The sequence below is a fragment of the Acartia tonsa genome, chromosome 7 (assembly GCF_053477335.1).
Source record: "Acartia tonsa isolate MP-2025a chromosome 7, ASM5347733v1, whole genome shotgun sequence".
Classification (NCBI taxonomy): domain Eukaryota; kingdom Metazoa; phylum Arthropoda; class Copepoda; order Calanoida; family Acartiidae; genus Acartia; species Acartia tonsa.
Window position 1 is genome coordinate 4,639,760 of NC_137266.1, and position 23,649 is coordinate 4,663,408.

At 34.3% G+C, this 23,649-nt stretch overlaps 1 protein-coding gene across 2 annotated transcripts in view; it reads left to right on the forward strand.

The window, feature by feature from the left end:
- The first annotated feature begins 8,341 nt into the window (after positions 1-8,341).
- LOC145324699 (uncharacterized) overlaps positions 8,342-23,649 on the forward strand; it is a 48,795-nt gene continuing 33,487 nt past the window's right edge. Inside the window, exons 1-10 of one of the 2 annotated variants that reach the window (XM_080167290.1) lie at positions 8,342-8,561; positions 10,321-10,402; positions 11,678-11,773; positions 13,463-13,524; positions 14,403-14,505; positions 16,114-16,179; positions 16,853-16,917; positions 19,839-19,923; positions 20,801-21,049; positions 23,250-23,314. In XM_080167290.1, coding sequence (XP_080023416.1) covers positions 8,353-8,561; positions 10,321-10,402; positions 11,678-11,773; positions 13,463-13,524; positions 14,403-14,505; positions 16,114-16,179; positions 16,853-16,917; positions 19,839-19,923; positions 20,801-21,049; positions 23,250-23,314 — 1,082 coding nt within the window. In that variant the 5' untranslated portion in view covers positions 8,342-8,352. The other variant, XM_080167291.1, reaches the window with a different exon arrangement.

Sequence of the window (23,649 nt, forward strand, 5' to 3'; positions counted from 1 at the left end):
CTGACAAACATAATATTGATAGAAAAGCCTCGCTGATAGCACACACCTAAGTTATTAACATTTGAAATTGAAATGAACCAGGATACCAACATCCATTTGGAACTTATAGAAATTAAACAATTTAAATAACAGTCAAAGAGCATGATTCTTATTTCTATCATACTAGCAGCTACGCCCCTAGAGGCCTCTAGGAGGAGAAGTTGAATTTGATAACCCAATGTTTTTATTTTAGTTAAAAAATTAAATTAAATTTTTTTTTGAGGGGGAGGGGCATTTTTTCTAGGAGCAATTACTCTAGGGGGGGGGGTTGTGCCCTCTTACAAAGTAGTTATAAACCTTCACAGGACCTATGAAAATCTAACCTGTAAAGGAGAACCTGATCGGTTTAGCGGTTAGCAAGATCCTTCAGTACAAACATACAAACACACAGACAGACATCTTGTTACTTTATTATAAGGACTAGAACCCGAAAGGTTCAGCGGTTAGCGAGATCCTTCGGAACAAACAAACAGGCAGACAATGAAATAGACATCCTGTTACTTTATTTTAAGGATTGACGGACAGACAGTCAAAATTATATATGAAGTAGATACTCATTTAATTTTGAAGTTAAAAACAATTGTAATTAGGAAATACATACGGAAGAACGAATATTAAAAATTATAGAGTAGCTACAGTTTTAACAAATGTAAAACAATTACCATTGTATTATAATTAACAATAATATATTGATAAAATACGATCATTATTTGTATAAGAAATTATATTAAAGTATGGTCTGTCTGTCTGTCCTTCTGTTATATCGTCTGATAGATTCAATTAACAAAATTTAATTTATTACAACTAGCGGCTACGCCCCTAGAGGCCTCTAGGGGACTTGAGGAGGGGGGAGTTAATTCGCAAAACCTTTTTTTTATATTTTATATTTTACTTTTTAAAGAAATTTAATTTAATTTTTTGGGGGAGGGGGAATTTTTTCTATGGGCTATTTCTCTTAGGAGGGTGGTGGTACCCTCCCCCAAATTAGTTATAAACTTTCCCGGGACCTATGAGAAGCTACTCAGTAAAGGAGAACCCGATCGATTCAGCGGTTAGCGAGATCCTTCAGTACAGACAGACAGACACGCAGGCAAACACACATCCTGTTACTTTATTGTAAGGATTATTCGGTTGCTAAGTAAAAAGGGGCATTATTTCAATTCACAAAAATTAAAATCATTACTTTTGTTATTTTGATTAGTTTATTTATTCTATTTTATTCTCCTTTTTTGAAGATTGCAATTGATTTTCAAGAATTTCAGAATATTAATTTCATAAATTGCATGAAATAGATTACCTTAAGTTTTAATACAATTATCCTTATTAGTTTAAATTTGTTAGAAAAGTCATAACAAATATCTAAAATGGATCAATTTTGCAGCTTTTTTATTGATTTTTAGAAGCGCAGCAACTCTAAAATTTGTGTACACCAATACGTTCTTTTAAGTGAAGGAAATTGACGGTAGATAATGGGCTGTAAAAAAAATTTACAATCCATTTGACGAGTATGTCATAATTTTTAAATTAAAAACTATCTTTGTGGCGTACGGTAGCCTTTTTTTTCACCCATTATTTATTTCACATCCCCATGGTGATTTCCTGTGCACGCCACTGCTTGCAACTATTCATCTATCTTTGGGTTCGAATCTCGGCCCAACACCGCATAATAACTATATAGATCCTATTGCAGCTTTGTCAGACGCGCGAATATATGAAAATTTAGATTTGGTTGTCATTTTCTTACTGCCTATCTTTAAATTTTATTAAATAACTAAAATGTAGTTTTTCAATGTTTTTGATATTGCTACGCTAGCTCTGAACTTAAACCTTTGAAAAATCTTGAAACGTGATTTGTTCAATGATAAAATATTTGATTCAGTTTTTTTATTGCTTTAACCCATTAGTGCCGAACCGGGTTTTAAAACCCGGTGCCAGAAAATGTAAAAAAAAACCGGTTTTCGGCTTCATAATTGCATCATTCTCAGTATGAATCTCCCCTCTACTACCCTGGCTTTCATTTCCCCCTGGAGCAGGTTGTTTTGCATACTTCCGTTTGCCGGTATATATCAACAAAGTTTGAAAATCATGAAAATTCAAAATACCCCATCTAACTTTTTTGTTTTTATAGTAAAGTCGCTGATTTTTTTCGTTAAATCTAAAGTTTATTGACAAGTACATCTATTTGTGAATTCGTTTTATTTAAATTATTATTTTTTATATGATTTTGTTATCGTTTTTTTACGCCCTATATAGGCCCGGTTCGGCATTTCCATTTTGAGTCTGAAATTTTTATTACCCGGTTTCACTAATAGATCTTTTTTGACAACAACAACAATACAGGGTTTTTTTACCCGAAATCGCCGGCTAAACACGAAATTTGAAATAAATCGCTTCGTATTATACTTGTAGCTCTTTAGATTACATGAGGTTGTGTAGTTTTCAATTACGGATCGTATCAAAGTTCTAAAAAGTGTTCATCTCACTTTTGGCGTTCATAAATTACATTTTTCGATTTTTGGTCAAAATAACCGGGTTTATACAGGTCAACCGGGTTTTAAAACTGGGGGAAAGCACCAAAAACGGGTGTTAATGCCTGGTTGGTATTTATGGCCAAGCCGAACCGGGTTTTTTTGCAACTTTCCTGTGCACGCCACTAGAGCAAAACAAAAAAATACGAATTCCGTTTTGACCATTATAAAGCTTCCCTGAAACTTACAGCTCGATCGGCCCATAAAAGTGGCGCTCGGCACTAATGGGTTAAATAGACAAAACACAAATTCTTCCCCTAGTTAATTTTAAGTAGCGCAACTTTCCAGGGCACGGCAGCCGCGTGTAAGAATCATTGAAATCAAATTACGTCAGTTGGATATCTAAACCTGTTCCGAACCAGACAATCCATCTTTCCAGATTTCATAATTTGCTTTTTCGCGGCTGCATTTCTGTATAATACTATTTCTCAAAGATACACACACACAGATACTCTTACAGTAGATGTGCTATAAATTTACTAATTTAAACTAAAGTTAGCTATTATTTCTAATTAATATTTCTTTAGCGTTTCTTTCCTGCGCCTCCCAAAATCATAATTGACCTTGTTAAACGGACCTTTAATTTCTTAGATACCTTACTGTATAGATAAAATAAAGAGGATAACATACATAAGTAGCGAAGCACAAAGTCTCATGGATGGACAAACTGACAAAGTGAGTTGTAGAGCAAGCATTACAGAAGAACAGGCAAATAAAGTTAGGCCTCTGCAAAGAATAAACAAGGATGACAACATCCACAAAAGCAAAGCTCTAAAACGTTAGGACAAACGAACATGAACACTTGTATAGTGTCAGAACTGAATAATCAGAATATAAATGAATAAGAGACAAAGCAAAATTGTAAGTAAACATGCTGATTAACAGCTTAAATGCAGGATATTGTTTAAGAACATACTTACATTTTTAGGACTTGATTATAGAGATGCTTCGCTGATAACGTTGTACTTTGTTGTCCTAGGAATCAGTATTCCATAAATCAGACTAGTCTAATAATTTTATCACATAAAAATTTGATGTTAAAAAAGTTAAAAAACAACATTTTTAAAATGGACGTACGGACTTTCTAGTAACGATTATAGAGTTGCTTCGCATTTTAACTCGTACCTAACTACTACAGGAATCATCATGTAAAGTTTGAAATCAATAGGACAATTCTAACATGCCTAAATTAACGAAAAAAGCTATCGGTTCCGGACGGACATACCCTAATCTTAGAAAAGCTTAGATTTTAAAAATATTGAAACAAAATAAAAAACTCCCATTTAAAAATAAATAAAAGAGGTTACCTTTAAAGACAAAACAAATTCCAAAACTTATTAATAAATAAATCAAATAAAGGAATGAAGCATAGATATTTATGGCTCGATGCTTCTACATAATTTATGAACATTTTTATTTCACAAATTCGAAGATTTTTGTAGAAAATTTTAAAAATCAGAAAAATTGTATTCATGAGTATGAAAGCTAAGTAAGATTTTAGGATTTTAAATGAACGTGCTTTCCCATTGTCAAGGACTATTCCTCCCATAGGCGTCCAAGGGGGGGGGGTTATGGGCCATTTGGCACCCCCAAAATTTTGTGAACAATACCCCCCCCAAAAAAAAATTACCCCCTCCTTGGGGGTGCCGTAGGCACCTCCATCGATTTTGGGGGGGGTAATTCCCCCCCCCCAAAATAAATGTTCTTTAAAAAAAATTTTTTGGGGGGGGGGTATTTACCCCCCCCCCCCAAATTGAATGTTCTTAAAAAAAAATTTTTACTGTCCAACCAGTTAAAACAGTTCTTAACCATGATAACAAAAAATTTAATAGTTTGATCATGTTTTATTTGCTTGGGCCTTTATAAGGGCTAAAACCATCCCGGGGATCTATGATGTAATTGTAAAGCACTGAAGATTCCATAAAATAGATACCTAACTAAATTAAATATTTCATTAAATAATGAAAAAGAATTTCTATAGGCGATTTCTTTTGGGAGGATGTCAGGGTGTCTCAAAACTAGTTATAAAACTTACCAGGACCTATAAGACGCTTCACTTTAAAGTAAAATAATATTGGTTTATTGGTTAGTGAGTTAATTATTGTATTTTTATGTTCTAAAGAATGAGATACTACTATATATTTGAATAGTAGTGGCGCCCTTAGCATCTAAGAACTCGTGTTTTCTAAAGGGTAAAAAGGGAGGAGAAAAATAGCCTAAAACCACTCAAAGGATTGACCTATAATAGTGTGGAACCATCATGGGATCTATGTGAAGCTCTCCTAAAAAGGAGAACTCAGTATTAAAAGTAATGAAATCTGAAGCTATAGTCAAATAAACCTTACTTACTACTTTATGTTATAAGATAGTACTTATTAACTTAATAGATTAGGTAGGTGCTTTTTTTACATAATTAATTTACCCCCCCCAAAAATTTGACCCCCGGGGTAAATTAGTTTGGGGGGGGTAATTACCCCCCCCAACAATTTGGGGGGAGTATTTACCCCCCCCAACAGACTTTAGGGGGGGGTAATTACCCCCCCCCAATCAAATTTTACCCCCGGGGTATAAATTTTGGGGGGGGTAAAAAAAAATTTCGGCGCGCTTCGCGCGCCATTTTACCCCCCCCAAACACGAATTACCCCCCCCCTAAAATTTTTTACCCCCCCCAAAAAAAAAAGCTTGGACGCCCCTGATTCCTCCCCCCTCCTTTGTTATTGAAATAATTAAAATTAGGGGCTTGTTTTACGGTTACTTTTTTCCTATGCCAAACCCTGCGGGTCTTACACTTGCGCTGCCCTTACCTCTTGGGGCTACCGCCACCCCTTCCTACCCTGTTACAATCTATTTTGTAATGAGGGTGGTTTCGTTACTCAACAAGAAACTTTAAGCGGAAACACCACATACTTTTGTTGCTATAGATATTATTATTCTTGTCTTTTATTGTAAAAAACTGCATTATTCTATTTAATTAACTAATTAAATAAATAAGTGTAAAGGTATTTTAATAAGATAACAACAAGGATGACACAGCGTATGAGTAGGAAATCTCTAAATTACAAAATTATCAAGAACATGCTAGAAGACTTTTAGAGCAGAATTAGGAAAATATTCACAGTTAAGAGATCCTTTTCTACAGACAAAAAAATAACTGCCTAAAAAAATTAAGGGAATTTATTGTTTGTTTTTTTTGTGGAGGGGGGGGGGGTTGTGGTTGCTAGAACCCCCAAGAAATTTAGCTTAAATCAACCACAGGATCAGTAGATATATTCCCTGAAGAGTAGAATCCAATCGGTTCTGTGGTTACTGAGATCTTAAGCTTCAGACGGACGGACGGACATAAAGCTACTTTGTCTTATAGATATCATTACATTTCTTATTAGCTAAGGCAATCATTACACAAAAAAAAGACGCAGATCTCATCAAAAAAAACCTAATCCACCAGAGATCTAAATGGATAAGACAATGGCAGATAAATTGCTGTACATCCCCAAAGATGATACGCAAAATGACCCCGTCTGTAAATTAAACTTAGTGGTTGAAACGTTTAAACACTCAACTTTATGAAACAACCATCAAAATTCACTAAAGTCCCTAAAGTTGAAAAGCCAACAAATAAGAAACTGTTATTATAAACTTTGGGAACTAGTGTAATAAACAGCCCGTTGTCCCCTCTCTTTATACCCCATTACCATATCCAGCATTTTGAAGTAAACTATTAAACAGACTGAATGATTTTAGAGTAGATGCTCATTCTTCGTAGGAATCTCCAAAGTAAATTTCGAGATAAATCTTCGTTTCTTACGTGCAGATGGACGGATGGATGGAATTATAGAGTAGCTTCTCTACTAAAAAATATAATTAATTACCTTATAATTGTTTGCTGGTATTTTAATCAAATTGATAAGATTCTTAAGTTTTCATATTAAATTTTCAAATTGTTCTAAATGAACATAGATGACAACATCAATAAAAGCGAAGCTCTGAAATAGTAGGACAAACGAACATTAATACTTGTAGAGTGTCAGAATTGAATAGTTTGAATTTGATGTATTTAAGTCTACACAAAAGTGTAAGTATATTTCCTGAAAAACTGCTTAAATACAGGATAATGTTTAAGGACATTCTTACATTTTTAGACTTGATTATAGAGATGCTTCGCTTATAACGTTTTACTTTGTTGTCATAGGAATCAGTATTCAAAAAAATTAGATAAATGAGATTGATACATCACAAATAAATTTGTTGTTAAAAAAGATAAAAATCAAAATGTTTAAAACGGACGCACGGACATTTTGGTAACAATTATAGAGTTGCAACGCTTGCTAAAATATACCTAACTACTACAGGAATCTCTATACAAAGTTTAAAATCGAAAGGACGATTCTAACATGCCCAAATTAACGAGAAAAGCTATCCGTTACAGACAGATGAACGGACGGACGGGCACTGTCTAATTTAGAAAAGCGGCGTTATCCTCTTAGAATTTTTTTTTTCAATTTTTTTCAATTTTGTACCCCCCCCCCCCCCCCCCCCCGACTACCGACGAACAACTATTTTAGGTTAGGTTAGGTTTTAGGCTAGGGAGCCGAGCGCTGCGGCTAGGCAGGCAAGGGGGCCGAGCGCTGCGGCTAGGCAGGCAAGGGGGCCGAGCGCTGCGGCTAGGCAGGCTAGGGAGCCGAGCGCTGCGGCCAGAGTTCATAGTTCGCTGTCGGGGGGGGGGGGGGGGTACTCAAATTTTCAATATTAAAAAAAAATTTCTAAGAGGATAATACCCAAACTGTACCGAAATATCTCAGCCAATAATTTTTATCCAGAAGGGGTGTTTTTGTTTATTTTCACTGGGGATGTACAATAACATATATTCTTCTATCCATCAAGGTTCCTGTAGAAACATAAGAAGCGAAGCACAAATAGCAAGGATGAACCAACAGACAAAGTAAGATAAAGAGCAGATGTTTCTCAAACATATAAGAAACTCATCGTAATAAAAAAATATTAAGAAATGTGGTAAATTTTATTCTAAAGTTTTAATTAATTCTCAACTTTTAGCTAACAAAATATTTATTTTTAAAATTTAATTTAAAGTTTAATTTCGTAGTACGTTCTTTTTTTTAAAAAAAGGATGACAACATCCATTAAAGTGAAACTTAGAATGTGTCAGAATTTTACAAGCAGCACATTAATTTGGAAGTCTAAACAAAATTGAACATAAATTTGTCGAAAAATTGCGAAAATACAGGATACAGTAAAAGGACATACATTGATTTTACACTTATGGACTTTATAGTAACGATTATAGAGTTGCTACGCATACTGTTCGTAATATTATTGATCATATAATCCTCCTTTCTTCATTCATTTTAGATATCTAATTAATGAAAACAAAACAAAATTATAAAATAACATTTCGTTACAAGATCTGTGAATTTATAAAATATTTATAATAATCAAAAGAAAAGACTTTGTTAGGAAATTAAATGTATTCATTATCATTTCTTTGAAATATTTCTTACATATTAGTTTTATATATATTCTTATGTAGGGTCTTTAAAATTAAGTTTGTTGGGAAATAAGTCCTTAGTTGTTTTATGCCCGCCCACTAGATTGGATTAACGGTCAGGCTGACAAAACGACATTTCATTTAAAAAATTAAATTACGGAAAAGATAATTATCTAATATTGTATACAATTTTATGTTCAATTTTAGAAACGTTAATCATTATGATATTTTTATTATAAAACAATTTTAAAAAGCATTTCTTTTCAGAAAAAAAATACAGATATGCAACAGTTAGGTTACCGAAACAGCACGAGCGGGCCTCCTGGAGGAGGAGGTGGGGGGAACAGTTACCGCCCTGGACAAGTAGTGCCCCCGCCATATCGAGCACCACCACCTGGGGTACCTCCAGGGGGAAGTATGTTCCCTGGACAGCAAGGGGGGCCACTGCCGCCCCCGCCCCAACAAAACCAACCAAATGTTCCATATTCAAGGTAATTATGGTGCGGTAGATATAAAATGTATGTTTGTCTGTCGGCTAAAATTTCAAAAACAGCAGGTCCATTTGAGTTATTGTTTATTTTCAGTTTCAGAGTGTGTGTTTTTTTATCTTTAAGGGGGGTTAGGATAACAACCCCACCCTCCAAATGTGGCCCTCATTGAATTTGAATAGGGAATAATCTCGAATCGTTTATATAAGGTCAATTAGGGTTCCTTAATTGAAAAAAAGCTTTAAGGGTAATCACATTTGTCAAAAGAGCCTTTTAAAGTAGCTTGACAAATGTCTAAAAAATCCGCCATGTGATGTCATAAAAATGAGGGAGATGAGAGGAGAAATGGTTAACTAAACTCCTAAAAAAGAAATGGATAATCCTTCATTTTTATGACGTCACAATGTTGATTTTTTGAGACAACTTGTCCAGCTACCTTTTAAAACTTTTGTATTGGCATATTCCCTCCAACTATACTATATGTACAAAATTAAAAGCTGTTTAAAAAGTCTTTTGTAACTAAAAACACGGTTTCATAATTTTTGCACCTAGCTATAAAAAAATTTGCACTTTCTTTGTTTACTTTGATTATTCTTGATACACATTTATAAAAGTTACAAAATTAAAAAAAAAACATACAGAATAATATAATAATACTCTATTCATAAAATTTTTCATAAATTTATAGAAAGTGTAACACTTTCAAAAACATCTCTATTATGAAAAAAGCTTACTTAAGTTTTAGTTATTCAATATCTTTTTTCTTTACCTCATAAAATTGTATATTTAGTGTAAAAATGGATAGAGAATGTGTGGATATTGTACCATGGGATTCTATTCTTCAAATTATGTTGCTCGTATTGCCCTTAAATGTTGGTCAATATGTTTCTCCAAGGTCAGGGGAGGGGATGGGGTAAAGAACAGATCTATAGTATAGATGTAAATACAGTCAACTACCTCCCTTCATTTTTCAAAGACCTCTTTCGTCTGCTTCTAAATAATTTTCTGCTACTTAGCTGTGTTAATACAAGTGATACCATTGGTTGATTTTCAATGACCCTATAGGAAGGTGGCACAAGACGATTGCAATGGGGAGATACAGTTATTCAACTCTTTCTCCCTCTAGTGTTTTACTCTAATGGGTAAAGTAGGGGAAGGGTATCCTAATATCAGCCAGTTTGGAAAAATATTGAACATGGTATGCAAAATTGTTTACAATATTAACGTTTGCTTAATGTTGATGTGATACTTTTAATAGTTATTTCTCGCATCGTATTATAAACAGCTTTCCGCGGATATAGAATGTACAATTATAAGATTAAAACCAGTTTTTTTAGCCCGAAGATGCCGAAGGCACGGGCTCAAAAACCGGTTTTAAACTTATGATTATACATTTCTTTATTCGTAGAAAGCTGGATATAATACGATGCTAGACATAGTTTTTTCGTATGGATGAGAACCGGTTCCTATCCAGCGGATTCGAATGAATACGAGAATAGTTAATTCTCGTATCGTATTATAAACGGCTTTCCGCGGATATAGAATGTACAATTATAAGATTAAAACTAGTTTTTTTAGCCCCGTGGTGCCGAAGGCACCGGCTAAAAAAACTAGTTTTAATCTTATGATTGTACATTTCTATATTCGTAGAAAACTGAATATAATACGATGCTAGACATAGTTTTTTCGTATTCATGAGAACCGGTTCCTATCCGCCGGATTCGAATGAATACGAGAAATATAATTATAAATTCTTATTTAGATTGAACATGTCTGATCCTTCAATGGCTACTGGGAGTCCAGTTAACTACAGACACACAATCAACCATGAGCATGGGTCACAGGTATACATAGGAGTCCAGTTTACTAGTTATATGTAGGTCTTTCGAGGGAGTCCAGTTTTCTAGTCATATACAGGTATACGGGGATTCCAGTTAACTATAAGCACACAATCAACCATGAACTTGAACATCGTCACATTTATACACAAGAGTCTAGTTTACTAGTCAATTAAAGGTATACATAGGAGTCCAGTTTATTAGTCATATACAGGTATACAGGGAGTCCAGTTAACTATAGACACACAATCAACCATGAGCATGGGTCACAGGTATACATAGGAGTCCAGTTTACTAGTTATATGTAGGTCTTTAGAGGGAGTCCAGTTAACTAGTCAAATACAGGTATACAGGGAGCCCAGTTAACTACAGACACACAATCAACCATGAACATGGGTCACAGGTATACACAGGAGTCCAGTTTACTAGTCATAAACAGGTATACTTAGAAGTCCAGTTTACTAGTCATATACAGGTATACTTAGAAGTTCAGTTTACTAGTCATATAGAGGTATACATAGGAGTCCAGTTTACTAGTCATATACAGGTAAACATAGGAGTTTAGTTTACTAGTCATATACAGGTATACAGGGAGTCCAGTTAACTACAGGCACTCAATCAACCATGAACATAGAGGTCACAGGTATACACAGGCGTCCAGTTTACTAGTCATATACAGGTATACACAGGAGTCCAGTTTACTAGTCATATACAGGTCTATAGGGAGTCCAGTTAACTACAGACACACTATCAACCAAAAACATGGGTCACAGGTATACACAGGAGTCCGGTTTACTAGTCATATACAATTCAGGGCAGCAAGTCTACTTAGCTTATTCGTTGTTTAATGGAATCCAAATTTACTAGTCATTTTAAGACTTTAAATAGTAAAAGTTATAATCAATAGTGTTTGGAAAACACATTGAGATTTCCTAAAAAAAAAATTGTTTTCTCTTACTTTTACTTTTTATTATTTTTAATTGAAAGCCTGTAATTAATGCACTACTCATCAGGGATCTCCAGGGATAAGTCAACGGCCAATAAATTGATGAACATCCACCCAATGATGAACAAAATATCCCCTTCCGTAATTAACAATTAGTTTGTACCCTCAGCTAAGTGAACCAACCAATCAAAAACAAAGTTGTTAATCCAACGAATAAGAAAACGTTATCATAAGACTTTGAGGACTATTGTAATAAACAGCCCAATGTCCCCTCCCTCCCTGGCTTCTCATGAACATAATATTATTATTGAACTATAACTTATCTGTTGTTTAAGGTACAGAATAATTTGAAGCAGATGTTGAACATGCCAAAACACCAGACACTAGACAACCAGACACAGAGTGCGGCACTTCATCACTTAAGAACACAGGTATTGTTAGGAAACCACTAGACACTAGACAACCAGACACAGAGTGTGGCACTTCATCACTTAAGAACACAGGTATTGTTAGGAAACCACTAGACACTAGACAACTAGACACAGAGTGAGGCACTACATCATTTATGAACACAGGTATTACTAGGAAACCACTAGACACTAGACAACCAGACACAGAGTGTGGCACTTCATCATTTAAGAACACAGGTATTACTAGGAAATCACTAGACACTAGACAACTAGACACAGAGTGAGGCACTACATCATTTATGAACACAGGTATTACTAGGAAATCACTAGACACTGGACTACCAGACACAGAGTGCGGCACTTCAACACAGCTAGGTATTACTAGCAAAACACTAGACACTAGACAACTAGACTATTCGACTCTTATCCCTAGACAACAAGACAATAGACAACTAAGCATCTAGACTCTTGTCACTAGACAACACACAATAAACAACTAGAATCTTATCACTAGACAACAAGATAATAACCAACTATACTAATTTTACTAGATACACAGATACATGGCAATAATTAGACAGTATACAAATTAGTACTAGACAACAACTTGTTGGGTAACAAGACACTAGACAACAACTTGCTAGATAACAAGACACTAGACTACAATTTGCTAGATAACAAGACACTAGACAACTATACTCTTGTAAACAATAAAATAGACAAATGATACTAAACATTAAACAACCAGACAAAAAGTATGAACAAAAACTATAAAATTAAGCACTATTCAATCAGTAAGCGACTAAACAAAAAGATACTAGACGACAAGAGTGAATGAAATATAATAAAAGCATCGAAATTTGTATGAAAAATTTAATAGTTTTGTTAATTTACAAATAAAAATCGCAAAAATTAGAAAATTTATTCACAATACGAAAAATGATTTGCAATTATACGACAACATTGAGAATAAATAGGATTAAATTGGTTAATATCCAATAAATAACATTTTTCATCTAACATAATTAGGAGCGCAACTACTTTTAAATTAAGGTATATCAAACTATTTGTTCGTCTGTGAACCGTGTTCTTAACTGTATATACTAAAGAACACCTAAACATGAGACTATATATTAATGTACTGTATGAGAACTATAACTGTATATACTTTTTTCATAGATTATTTTGGCTGAGCTTCATGTTTGTCCTTGGTTTTACATTAATGATGTTAACATTTAATTAATGGTTATTTTCCTACTTGATAAACTCATCAACATTTTAATTATTAATCATTATTGATCAGAGACACAGTTTATTGTTTTACAATCCTTTAATAAAAGTAACATGATGTCTTTCTGTCTGTTTGTACAGAGGGTTTTCTCTAACCGCTGAACCGATATGCTTCTTCTTCTCTGCAATGTAGATTCTTCTAGGTCCTAGGATTGTTTTAAACTATTTTGTGGGAGGGTAACCCAAAAAAGTTTTTCTTTTTTTTTTAATTCTAAAATTGAAAAAGGAAGGTGCAAACTTCCTTACCACCCCCCCCCCCCATACCTCTAGTAGCATCTAGTATTTTTAAAAGAATTATAATAACTCTTCATATAGACGCAGAAAACGAAAGGAAATATGAACTGCCAATATAATAACCTAATTCTTTATGTTTACCCTCCATGTGTCCTTGCTTACTTTACCTAAAATGCGATTTTTCAGGGTTTTTCCAACCAGCAGCAACAGCAGGCAGGAGATAATTATTCTGGTCCTGACAGTATGAGGTTAATATACCAGGATCTTGTGCAGTTCACGGTAAAATGTTCCTGGTAACGATTATCTCAAAAAATCTATGAACTTTAAAGGCTGCTAAGGCCCAAACGGTAGAACCTATATAAGATGTTCGCAAAAAGGTTTATTCGATAAAAGAAGTTCTACAAATAATGTGGAATAGTCATTACTCAATAATGCAGCAGGAACATTTTACCGCGTACTGCACTAGATCCATAATTTAATATTATAATCAGGGATAGAGGGAGAGAATAATAGAAGACAAATAAACCTTACTTGTAATGATTATACAACTATTATAACTATTTTCTTGGGGGGTGGGACACCCCCAACCCCCAAAAAATGAAAAATCCCCCCCTCAGAAATTTTTTTTTTTTAATAAAATTAAGATGATGTTGGGGGGTTGCAACCCCCCCCCCCCAACAAAAAAAATAAAGAATATTTCCACCCCCCAAAATATTTTTTTTTTACTTTTTCTTTTAAAATCTAAAATAAGAAATTGGGTTATCAAATTCGACTCACCCCCTCCTCAAGTGCCCCTAGAGGCGTAACCGCTAGTATATTATATACGATATGGTACTTCTGACAAGCTATTATTTAGTTTGTATTATTTTTAATTTACCTACTTTAAAAAATAAAGCATCCATTTAAAATTAGGAACTAATGGGTTTCCCTTTAATAAATAGAGGGAAAATACTATTGCGTAGCGATCACATATAATCCCCTTTTTCTAAATTCCTGAGCCTTGCGGGTCTACCTTATACCCATTATAACTTAACCTAACTAGGCCTAGAAAAAGAAAAAAACTTCCTCCACCCCTCTTTTTCGACATAGCGCTTTAAGGGAAACTTTTCAAATATATTTTTTTTAGAAATGCTGCGAATAAATTGTTTGCCCGCAGTACGAATGAGCGGAACTCCATGACCTTTTCTGGCAGTGGCCTTCCACCTGGAACCCCTTACAGTCAACACCAGGTAAAATTTAATGTAAGCTGTAGCCGCTGGTTCGAATCTCTGCTATGATTTTTAAAAAAATGTTGCTGTCAGATAATTGACAATAATTGTAGGAGAGGGGTATGTCTCATTCCTCCCCCCACCTCTACACTTATTTGAAATTTTCCCTAGGGGGGGATGGAAAGGGTCAGGGGGGTTTTACCTCCAATATGTGCACTGATATAAGATGACGGGTAATACATATCTGAAAATACGCAATGACGCAAAAGAGTACAAATGATACGCTAATTCTGATCACATCTCTCACGTTTATCTAAAAATGCAACATATAATAATAGCTATTAAAACAATTTTCAAGCATAACTTTTATCTTATTAGGATAACAATTAAATAAGAAAAATATTTTTACCATATGAAATTCGTGATCAAACACCTAATTGAAAAAAAATTCAAGACATAGCTTTTATATTAAGAAAGACTAGGGGCAACGAACGCCCCCAAGAAGCCTCTAAGTGTTCTTAAGGTGGGAGGGGGATAAGTCAACCGCCCTTCTACTTTTTAATTTGAGTTTTAATAAGAAATATTCAGAAAAAAAATTTGGAGGGGGATTTTAAATTGGGAGGGTGGAGATACGCTTTCCCAAAATAGTTGAAAACCTTCCCTGTACCTAAAAAAAAGCTTAATTGCAAAGGAAAACCAAACAGATGTCATTTTTTTACAATTTTATAAAAAAACACATTGGCGCACTTGTATAAACACCAGAATTATAGGTTTGATGGGGGAAGGGAAAAAAAGATGGGGGAGAGAGGGGGGAGAACAAGTTTTAAGAATTCTGAAAATAGTTATGATCACCATCTTCCACTATCCTGATATAATACTATTAAGGCTACATTAACATAAAAGATCAAATTAATTGATATGTACTTTTATGAATGTTTTAATACATTAAAAACAAATTAACATAAAAAAAAATATATTTTAAAATCAAAGACTGATTTTAGAAAATACTATTATTTATACTTTTGAGTTATTTTTTTGACCCTTACAAGGATTCTATTGACGTAGTTTTACCATGGAAAATCTTTTAAAATGAATATTAGTATATTAAGGAAATATGTTCATATAGTTTGAAAAACATTTACCACTCAGCATATAAATAAAGATACCTTACTTTGAGAGATATATTTTATTTTAAAAAAGGATGACAACATCCATAAAAGCGAAGCTTTAAAAACACAAGGAAGGATAAACGAACAATAACTCTTGTAGAGTGTTAGAACTTAATAGTTATGGGAAAAATGAGAATAAGAAATATGAAATCAAATTTGTTTATAAAAATGGGACATATTTGAAATAGTGTTAAAGGGTGAGGCAACAAGAAAAAAGGTTTACAAAAAATAAAATCAATCAAAAAGAAGGAAAAAAAGCGGGGATAGGGGTATATTTTTCAGGGGCTATTTCTGTTTGAGAATGAAAACTCTCTCCCAAAATAGTTATAAACCTTCCATGGATCAATAAGAAGCTCCACTGTAAAGTAGAAGCATGTCGGTTCAGAGGTTTGCGAGATCCTTCGGTATAGACAGACAAATATCCTACTTCTTTGCTTTTATATATATTATATGTATCTAGGGCTTGGCACCTGGAGTATCTCAGCACAGCCTAAACAACCAGTCACCTCACCAGTCTCTAAACCAGGTGTCCCATCGCTTCCACAAGATAATAATTCTGCAAGTATAGCCACATAATAAAATATCATATTTTCAAGATGTTATATTGAAAATATAATATATTTTTTACATAATCAGATTTTTATACATAGGTTTTGGGGTTTAAAAACGGTTTTAAATATCTATTTTTGGGGAGGTTTACCTGAATTATCCCTGGTTAACCTTAAACCCCACAAAAAAAATGGGACTAACGCTTACACTTACCCCATTTTGATATGACCCTAGGGGCCTCTAAGTGTGCATACTCTTGTCTGTTGTATTTAAAATATTTAATTCCAAATGGATATTTGTTAACTGAAACGTATGTTTCTAAGGGCACTTATGGTGGGAGGCAGGAAGTCGACCCCCCCCCCTTCCACCTCTTTAAATTTTAGTTTTAAAAAGAAAAGAAAAAAATAAGGCGGTTTTATTTTTTTCTAGGGAATATTTATCTTGGTAGGTTGGTGGTATTCTCCCCCAAAATAGTCAAAATCCTTCTCCGAACTTATGAGATGCAAGTGAGAACCTTATCAATTCAGCATTTTGCAAGATTCTTCGGTACAAACAGACAGACGCACACCCTGTTACTTTTATATCACGGTTATTAGATTATGCTCGGGTTTAATATGCGGAGGTGATGAGACACATATTTGTTTAACCAGTCTCTAAACCAGTCAATGAACCAGTCTATGGAGATGACAGAACCAAAGACCAGTCTTGGACAGGGGTAGGTTTAGTTTTTTAGTAACAAAGCTGCTTTATAAATCACTTTGTATGTTCGTTCGTCAGACTTCTATAATGCTATGGGGGAAATGTAATTTTCAGGGCTGCTATTTAAGATAGACTGCAAATTGTTTGTGTTTCCTTTTTTCAAAAAGCATAAAGATTACAATTCCCTTTGTCTGTCGGTCATGCTACAAAATCTACTGCAGTTCACGGTAAAATATTGCTGGTAACGAATATTGCCAAAAATCTATGAATTTTAAAGGCTGTTAGCTGCCAAACGGCATAACGTACAGATCATGCCCGCACACTGTTTTAAGCAGCATATGAAGGCCTACAAATAATCTGGAATAGCTATAAATCAATAATGCATAATTATCTCGCAGTGCAGAGAAATGCGCGAAAAAGGCCTATTTTACGCGTTTTTTCTTCAGTGAAGCTTTCCCTGTGCATCATTGGATTTTGGCTATTCCAGATTATTTGTAGGCCTTCTTATACCGCTTAAAATGGTGCGCGGGTATGATCTGTACGTTCAGCCGTTTGGCAGCTAGCAGCCTTTAAAATTCATAGACTTTTGGCAATATTCGTTACCAGCAATATTTTACCGTGAACTGCAGTAGATCCAAATATTTACCATGTTCTTTATGGAGGTTTTGGGATTTTCTTCTACTTTCTATGAACATTATCTATATACCTCACTTTGTACGGTTGTCTATTCAATGATGTTGTGCTTCGCTGCTTATAGATGTTGGCATACTTGTTTAAATAGCTTTCATCGGTTTTTACATAATTGACAAATTAGTTTTTTTTGTAAACATCCGTATATGATTTACATTTAGCTTTAACTTTATAATTGGATTATTTTATAATTTAAACAGTTAGTAATCTAAATTGGAAATGATATTTTATAGTGGAGGCTTTACTTTCATTTGTAGAAAAGTAAAACCTAGCGGCTTCTAGGGGCACTCTAGGTGCGGGGGGGAGAGAGTATAAGTCGCCACCCTCCTAATTTTTTATTCTAGTTCAAAAAGGTAAAAGGTAAAAAATGGTTGGTTGTGTCATTTTTTTGGGGGGAGATACGGAAGATTTCTCTTCAGAGGGTTGTGGTACACTTTCCAAATAAACCTTCCCTAGCTTCAAGAAGAACCATATCGGTTACCTTAGTCCTTATGTACTACTTTATTTTCTCTCTCGAATGAAAGATGTTTAAGATTTAATTTTTCACTTTAAAGCTAAGATATAAATTCAACATCCTCACTGTTAAAAGAAGCTTATTTCTTGTATTCATTCGAATCCGGTGGATAAGAACCGGTTCTCATCCATACGAAAAAACTATGTCTAGCATCGTATTATATCCAGCTTTCTACGAACATAAAAATGTACAATCATAAAATTAAATCTTATCTTAAATTAATCTTATAATTGTACATTTTATATCGGCGGAAAGCCGTTTATAATACGATGCGAGAAATTACTATTATTTGTATAATGTGAACTATTGAACCAACTATTTGTGCTGTAAATCAGGTAGAGAGGGAACATTGACCAGAGCTGGATCTTTAAATCATTTCAATGGTGCGCCAAATCGGGGTGAGCCAACTTTCCACCAATGAGAGCACAGAATTGGCTGAAATTCTGCGCACCCCGATTTTGCGCACCATTGAAATGATTTAAAGATCCAGCTCTGTTTTCTTACACTAGTCCCCAACGTCTTATAATAACGTTTTCTTATTCGCTTGCTTAACAACCTTCGGGACTTTTATTAAATTTTATTGATTGGTTTATTTAGATAATTGTCCAAATGTTTTAACTATTCATTGTAATCTTTAGAACGGGTAGTTTTGTTTGTGATCATTGGGGTTGTACATCAATTTATAGGCCATTGTCTTATCCCTTTAGATCCCTGGCAGCAAATACTATTTTAGGTAAACTATAATTGGATTTTAAATTGTCTATTTCTCTTTCATTATAGTCTACCATTTCTTTCTTATAAGCTAGCAATGTTAGATTTATAAAAAAAATTTAAAACATATAAAAATGGTGGGAAAAGTGTATTTATAGTCTATTGTCTTATTTCCCTGCATTTTCTTTCAACTCTTTGAGCATTATTTAATATTGAAAACTATTTCCTTTTGGAGTAGATCCTCTATAATTATAGTTAGTCCGTACCTCCTTATGTTAGATTAAGTTAAGGAGTAGGGTTGGGCTGGTTATCCGGCTATTTTCAATATCCGGCCGAATACCAGATATTGAAACTATCCGGATATAGGATATCTGGCTGATTTCTAATGCCGGATATTCGTTTATCCGGCTGGATGTCCAGCAATTTGCCGGGTATCCGATATTTTGCCGGATATCTAACGTTTGCCAGATATCCGGCCAAAAAGAATCCGGCCCAGCCCTATTAAGGAGATTAATCATATATTTATTTTCTATGCGAAGAACCAGATCAGTTAGTGAGATCCTTCGTTACAGACAAACAGACAGACAAACAAACAAACAGACAGACAGACAGACAAACAAACAAACAGACATCCTGTTACTTTATTATAAGGATTGGTCGTCATCGTTCTTGCTCTCTCAATAAATATCACAGTACGCTAGTTCTCAAACAACTTTTAAGAAGATTAAAAAAAAATCTTTTTCAAATTGTAGGATTCAATTTTTGCAATATCATGTCTTTTTTACTTCTTTTTTTTGCAATTTTTAAGAAACTGTATTTATTACATTTAAACATGAGTATATAACTATTAACTATTAACTATTAACTACTTATGATCTTTTTTTTAAAAAAAAAGAACATTAAACTATTATACAATTAATGTTCAGTAAATTTAATGCTTGGAGGATAAAAAGTTAAGTAGGTTAAAAAGTTAATATTTGATATTAAAATCATATTTTTAAAAATCCTATTCTTAATTTCAGGCGGATGCGCGCCCCTAGTCCTGAGGATCCAAGTAAGAGAAACTCGTATGCTAACCAAAGCTTTAGAACAGCCCTATATTCACAGGTATAAATGGCGTGTTATACTTAAATACGTCCCCTCAAACGTTTAAACCCCTCATTTTACCCCCTTTAAAATTTTTTAAAATAAACCTTATAGACCTCACATTTGCCCCCTCAAATAAAAAGCTTAGACGTCCCAGGTCATAACGATACATCAATATTTTCAATCATTTGAAGAGTGGGGTTATTTTTCCAGTTGTTAGACATATGACTTAAGTTTAAATGTTATTTGCGTAAGAATTTTACTTGTTGGACGATTTTTTTTCTTAGATTGTGAGATGATACTACAGAGACATGTAACTAATTCTACACTGTATAATAGGACAAAAAGCTTGCCTTATTATACACTAGCGGCTACGCCCCTAGAGGCCTCTAGTGGCACTTTAAATGTTTTTTTTTATATTTAAAATATGTCTATATTGCGTTTGACGTTTATGTTTGCGTTGAACTCTCTTTCTAAAATCGAGAACGTAAAAAAAATTTCTAGGGGCGATTTCATTTGGAAGGGTAGTGGCTTCCCCAAAATAGTTAAAAACCTTTCCGGGACCTATGAGAATCTACCCTGTTAAGGAGAACCTGATCGGTTCAGCGGTTAGCGAGACCCTTCGGTACAGACACACAGATACACAGACACACAAACAAATAGACGAACATCCTGTTACTTTAGTATAAGGATTTTGAGTAAGGGTCGGTAATTGAATTCTTTTATGTTTAAAAAAAAATACGTTCATTCATTTGAAAGTAATTTGGAAGTAAAATGACCATCATAATCTATGTTAATACTTTTTTATTTTTGAAATTTAATTAATTACCTAGACTTTCTTTCAGTAACTAAATTACTGCGACCAAAATGGAAAACTTCATTTCTATATCTTTTTCAGAATGGTCAACCCCAACACCAAGGCCAACACAATGGTCCACCTCAAGGCGGCGGCGGTGGTCATAATCAGCACAGCGGTCCACCACAGAACCAGTATGGCGGTCAACAAGGCGGCGGTCCTCCTAACCAGTATGGCGGCGGGCAGCAGGGGGGAGGCGGGCATAACCAGCATGGCGGCGGAGTTGGTCATAATCAGCCTGGCGGTCATTTGGGTGGTCATAATCATAACACTCTACATGGGTCTATGCAGGTATAACTTACAATTCTTAGCATAGGCACTAACTTTACAAAGTGTCTCAAAAATCAGCCATGTGACGTCATAAAAATGAGGACGATGAGAAGTTGGAAAGAAAACCCCTAAAAAAGATATGGATAATCCCTCATTTTTATGACGTCACATGGCTGATTTTAGAGACACTTTGTAAAGTTACCACAGGCAGGATCATAGAGAAGAAGCTACGATTTTATAAAAAATACTCGGTTTGCCTCATTTTGAAATAAATTGAAAATATAAAGGGGGAGGGGGGTAGTTTTTTTATGATTGAGTTCAGGCTATGTCCGCAGGGGTTTCGCGTAGGGAAAACTTCCCCTTCCCCTTATTCATAATTTCTATCAAAAATCTACCTAAAAAAGAAAAATAACTATAACTTCCCTAATTCGTGGTTATCAGAATGAAATATACATAATGCAATCATTTAACTGTGAAATAGTTCAATTATATGGGTCAGCTGAATTTGAGTTGCCGATTGTGTACACAGTTTCCTCAGTGTTTCCTCATCCTATCTCAATATTCACTACTAGCTAAAAAAGCTTCAAACTTCAAAAAAAAATCTAAATTTAAAAAATTGAAATGTATAAACCAAGGAAACTGTGTACACAATCGGCAACTCAAATTTAGCTGACCATATATGACAAAATTATCCCCGTCAACCTTTAGTGCTGCCATTATATCAACATAAAACTCAAGTCGAAATGTAATAATTATAATAGTTATTTATCGCATCGTTTTGTATACAGCATTCCGCGGATATTAAAATGTATAACCACCATATACATGTTTTCTCGGTATGGTTGAGAAACGGTTCTAATCCAGCGGATATTAATCGGTTTTGAAGTCTTATTGAAAAAGAAGTTATGCTTTTTTAATTGTCTTGTAGAACGGCAATATATTAGCATTGTATTGGTCACCTGGCCATAATGCCTATCGAGTACTAAACCCCTTAAGTTAAGTGTGGGGGGGGGGTTAGTTTATTCCTATGCATAACACCTTCGGGGGTCTACCGTGTACCTAATGTAACCTAACCTTAAGAAATAAATAAACGGGTATAGTCCCTTTTGTGGCAACGCTCCTTAAGGGGCGTTTCTTCGTTTTTTTCACAGTAGCTTTTCTCCTATTTTTAGCCCCTGCGAGGCCAATTGCCTAACCCTGTGGGGCAATCACCTAATCTAATATAACCTATCAAAAGCCATTTTAGAAATACGACGAATCGCCCCTTAAGGGGCGTTGCCACGAAAGGAACTATTCCCAAATAAACAAACAAAACAAGACTCCTTATTTTTAATTTATTTCAAAATAGATAGGGCGTGAGGTTATGACAAGGCACTTTGAGTGGAATTATCGACAACTTTCAATGAAAACCCTAAATTCAACATAAACCATTGATATTATATGTCAACAATACCTTTCCAGTTTAACTTGGATGCTTTCCAGATAATTGTATTAATGCTCTCATTAATTTATCAAAAGCAAAAAGTTTCTAAAATTATGTAAATTTACCAGTTTGTCTTCATAAGAAAATTTCAAAAAACAACAAAACTTGTTATTAACATGCTTTTAAGGCATTGTTTAACTTTTTCAATCCATTAAAATTACTATTACTGTTTCAAAATTCTTGGCATTAAATCGATATGCAAATTCAAGGATTTAGGCCATTTTTGAAGAAAAAAAATGTATTTACTTCAACTATATGACTTTAATAAAAATAAGTTGGTAAACATTATATCCACAATCAAATGTCATATAACATAATTATATTGACATTACGACGACTCAATTTTTTTCGGCGTATAGTAGCTCTGCTAAAAAAAAGAAGATGATTAAAGTCCATCCACAGATTATGCCGTCATACGATAGAATAACCAATGAGAGGCCAGCATAAATTTTACCATTGGTCAATTACAGTGTATACTGGCATCTCATTGGCTATTCTATCGTATGACGTCATAATCTGTGGAGGGACTTTAATCATCTTCTTTTTATGCAGAGCTACTATACGCAGAAAAAGTTTAATCGTCGTAATGTCAATACAACTATGTTTAATGCCATTAAAGTCCCTCCACAGATTATGACGTCATACGATAGAATAGCCAATGAGAGGCCAGCATACACTGTAATTGAATAATTTAATTTTCATTAAATAATTTTCAAATGAAATTTATTTTTTGTTCAGAATGTTCAAGGACACACAGGCCTACCGAAAATGCCACCGCAAGTTCCACCTAAACCTGGATCCAGGTAATTTTCCACTGAACATGAACAGTCCCCCAAAAAAATGCGCAAAAACTTTCATATATGGATATGCCATCTGAAGAAAAACTTTATATTAACCTAAATTTTGTAAACAAAAAAATTAAAAATAAAATTTCAAACAAAAAATAGGTTAAAAGGACAATTTTATTGCACACTGGGTGTACCGGAGTGCATAAAATTGCGACATTTTGGCAAGAACCAACCTTTTTTTGCATGACCTTTGTCTGGAAGTTTTTAATCGTACTTTTCACTTATATGCTATTCTGCTAAACAATTCTAAGTGAAAATTTCCCCCACAATCCTCTTCCCTTATTCTCCCC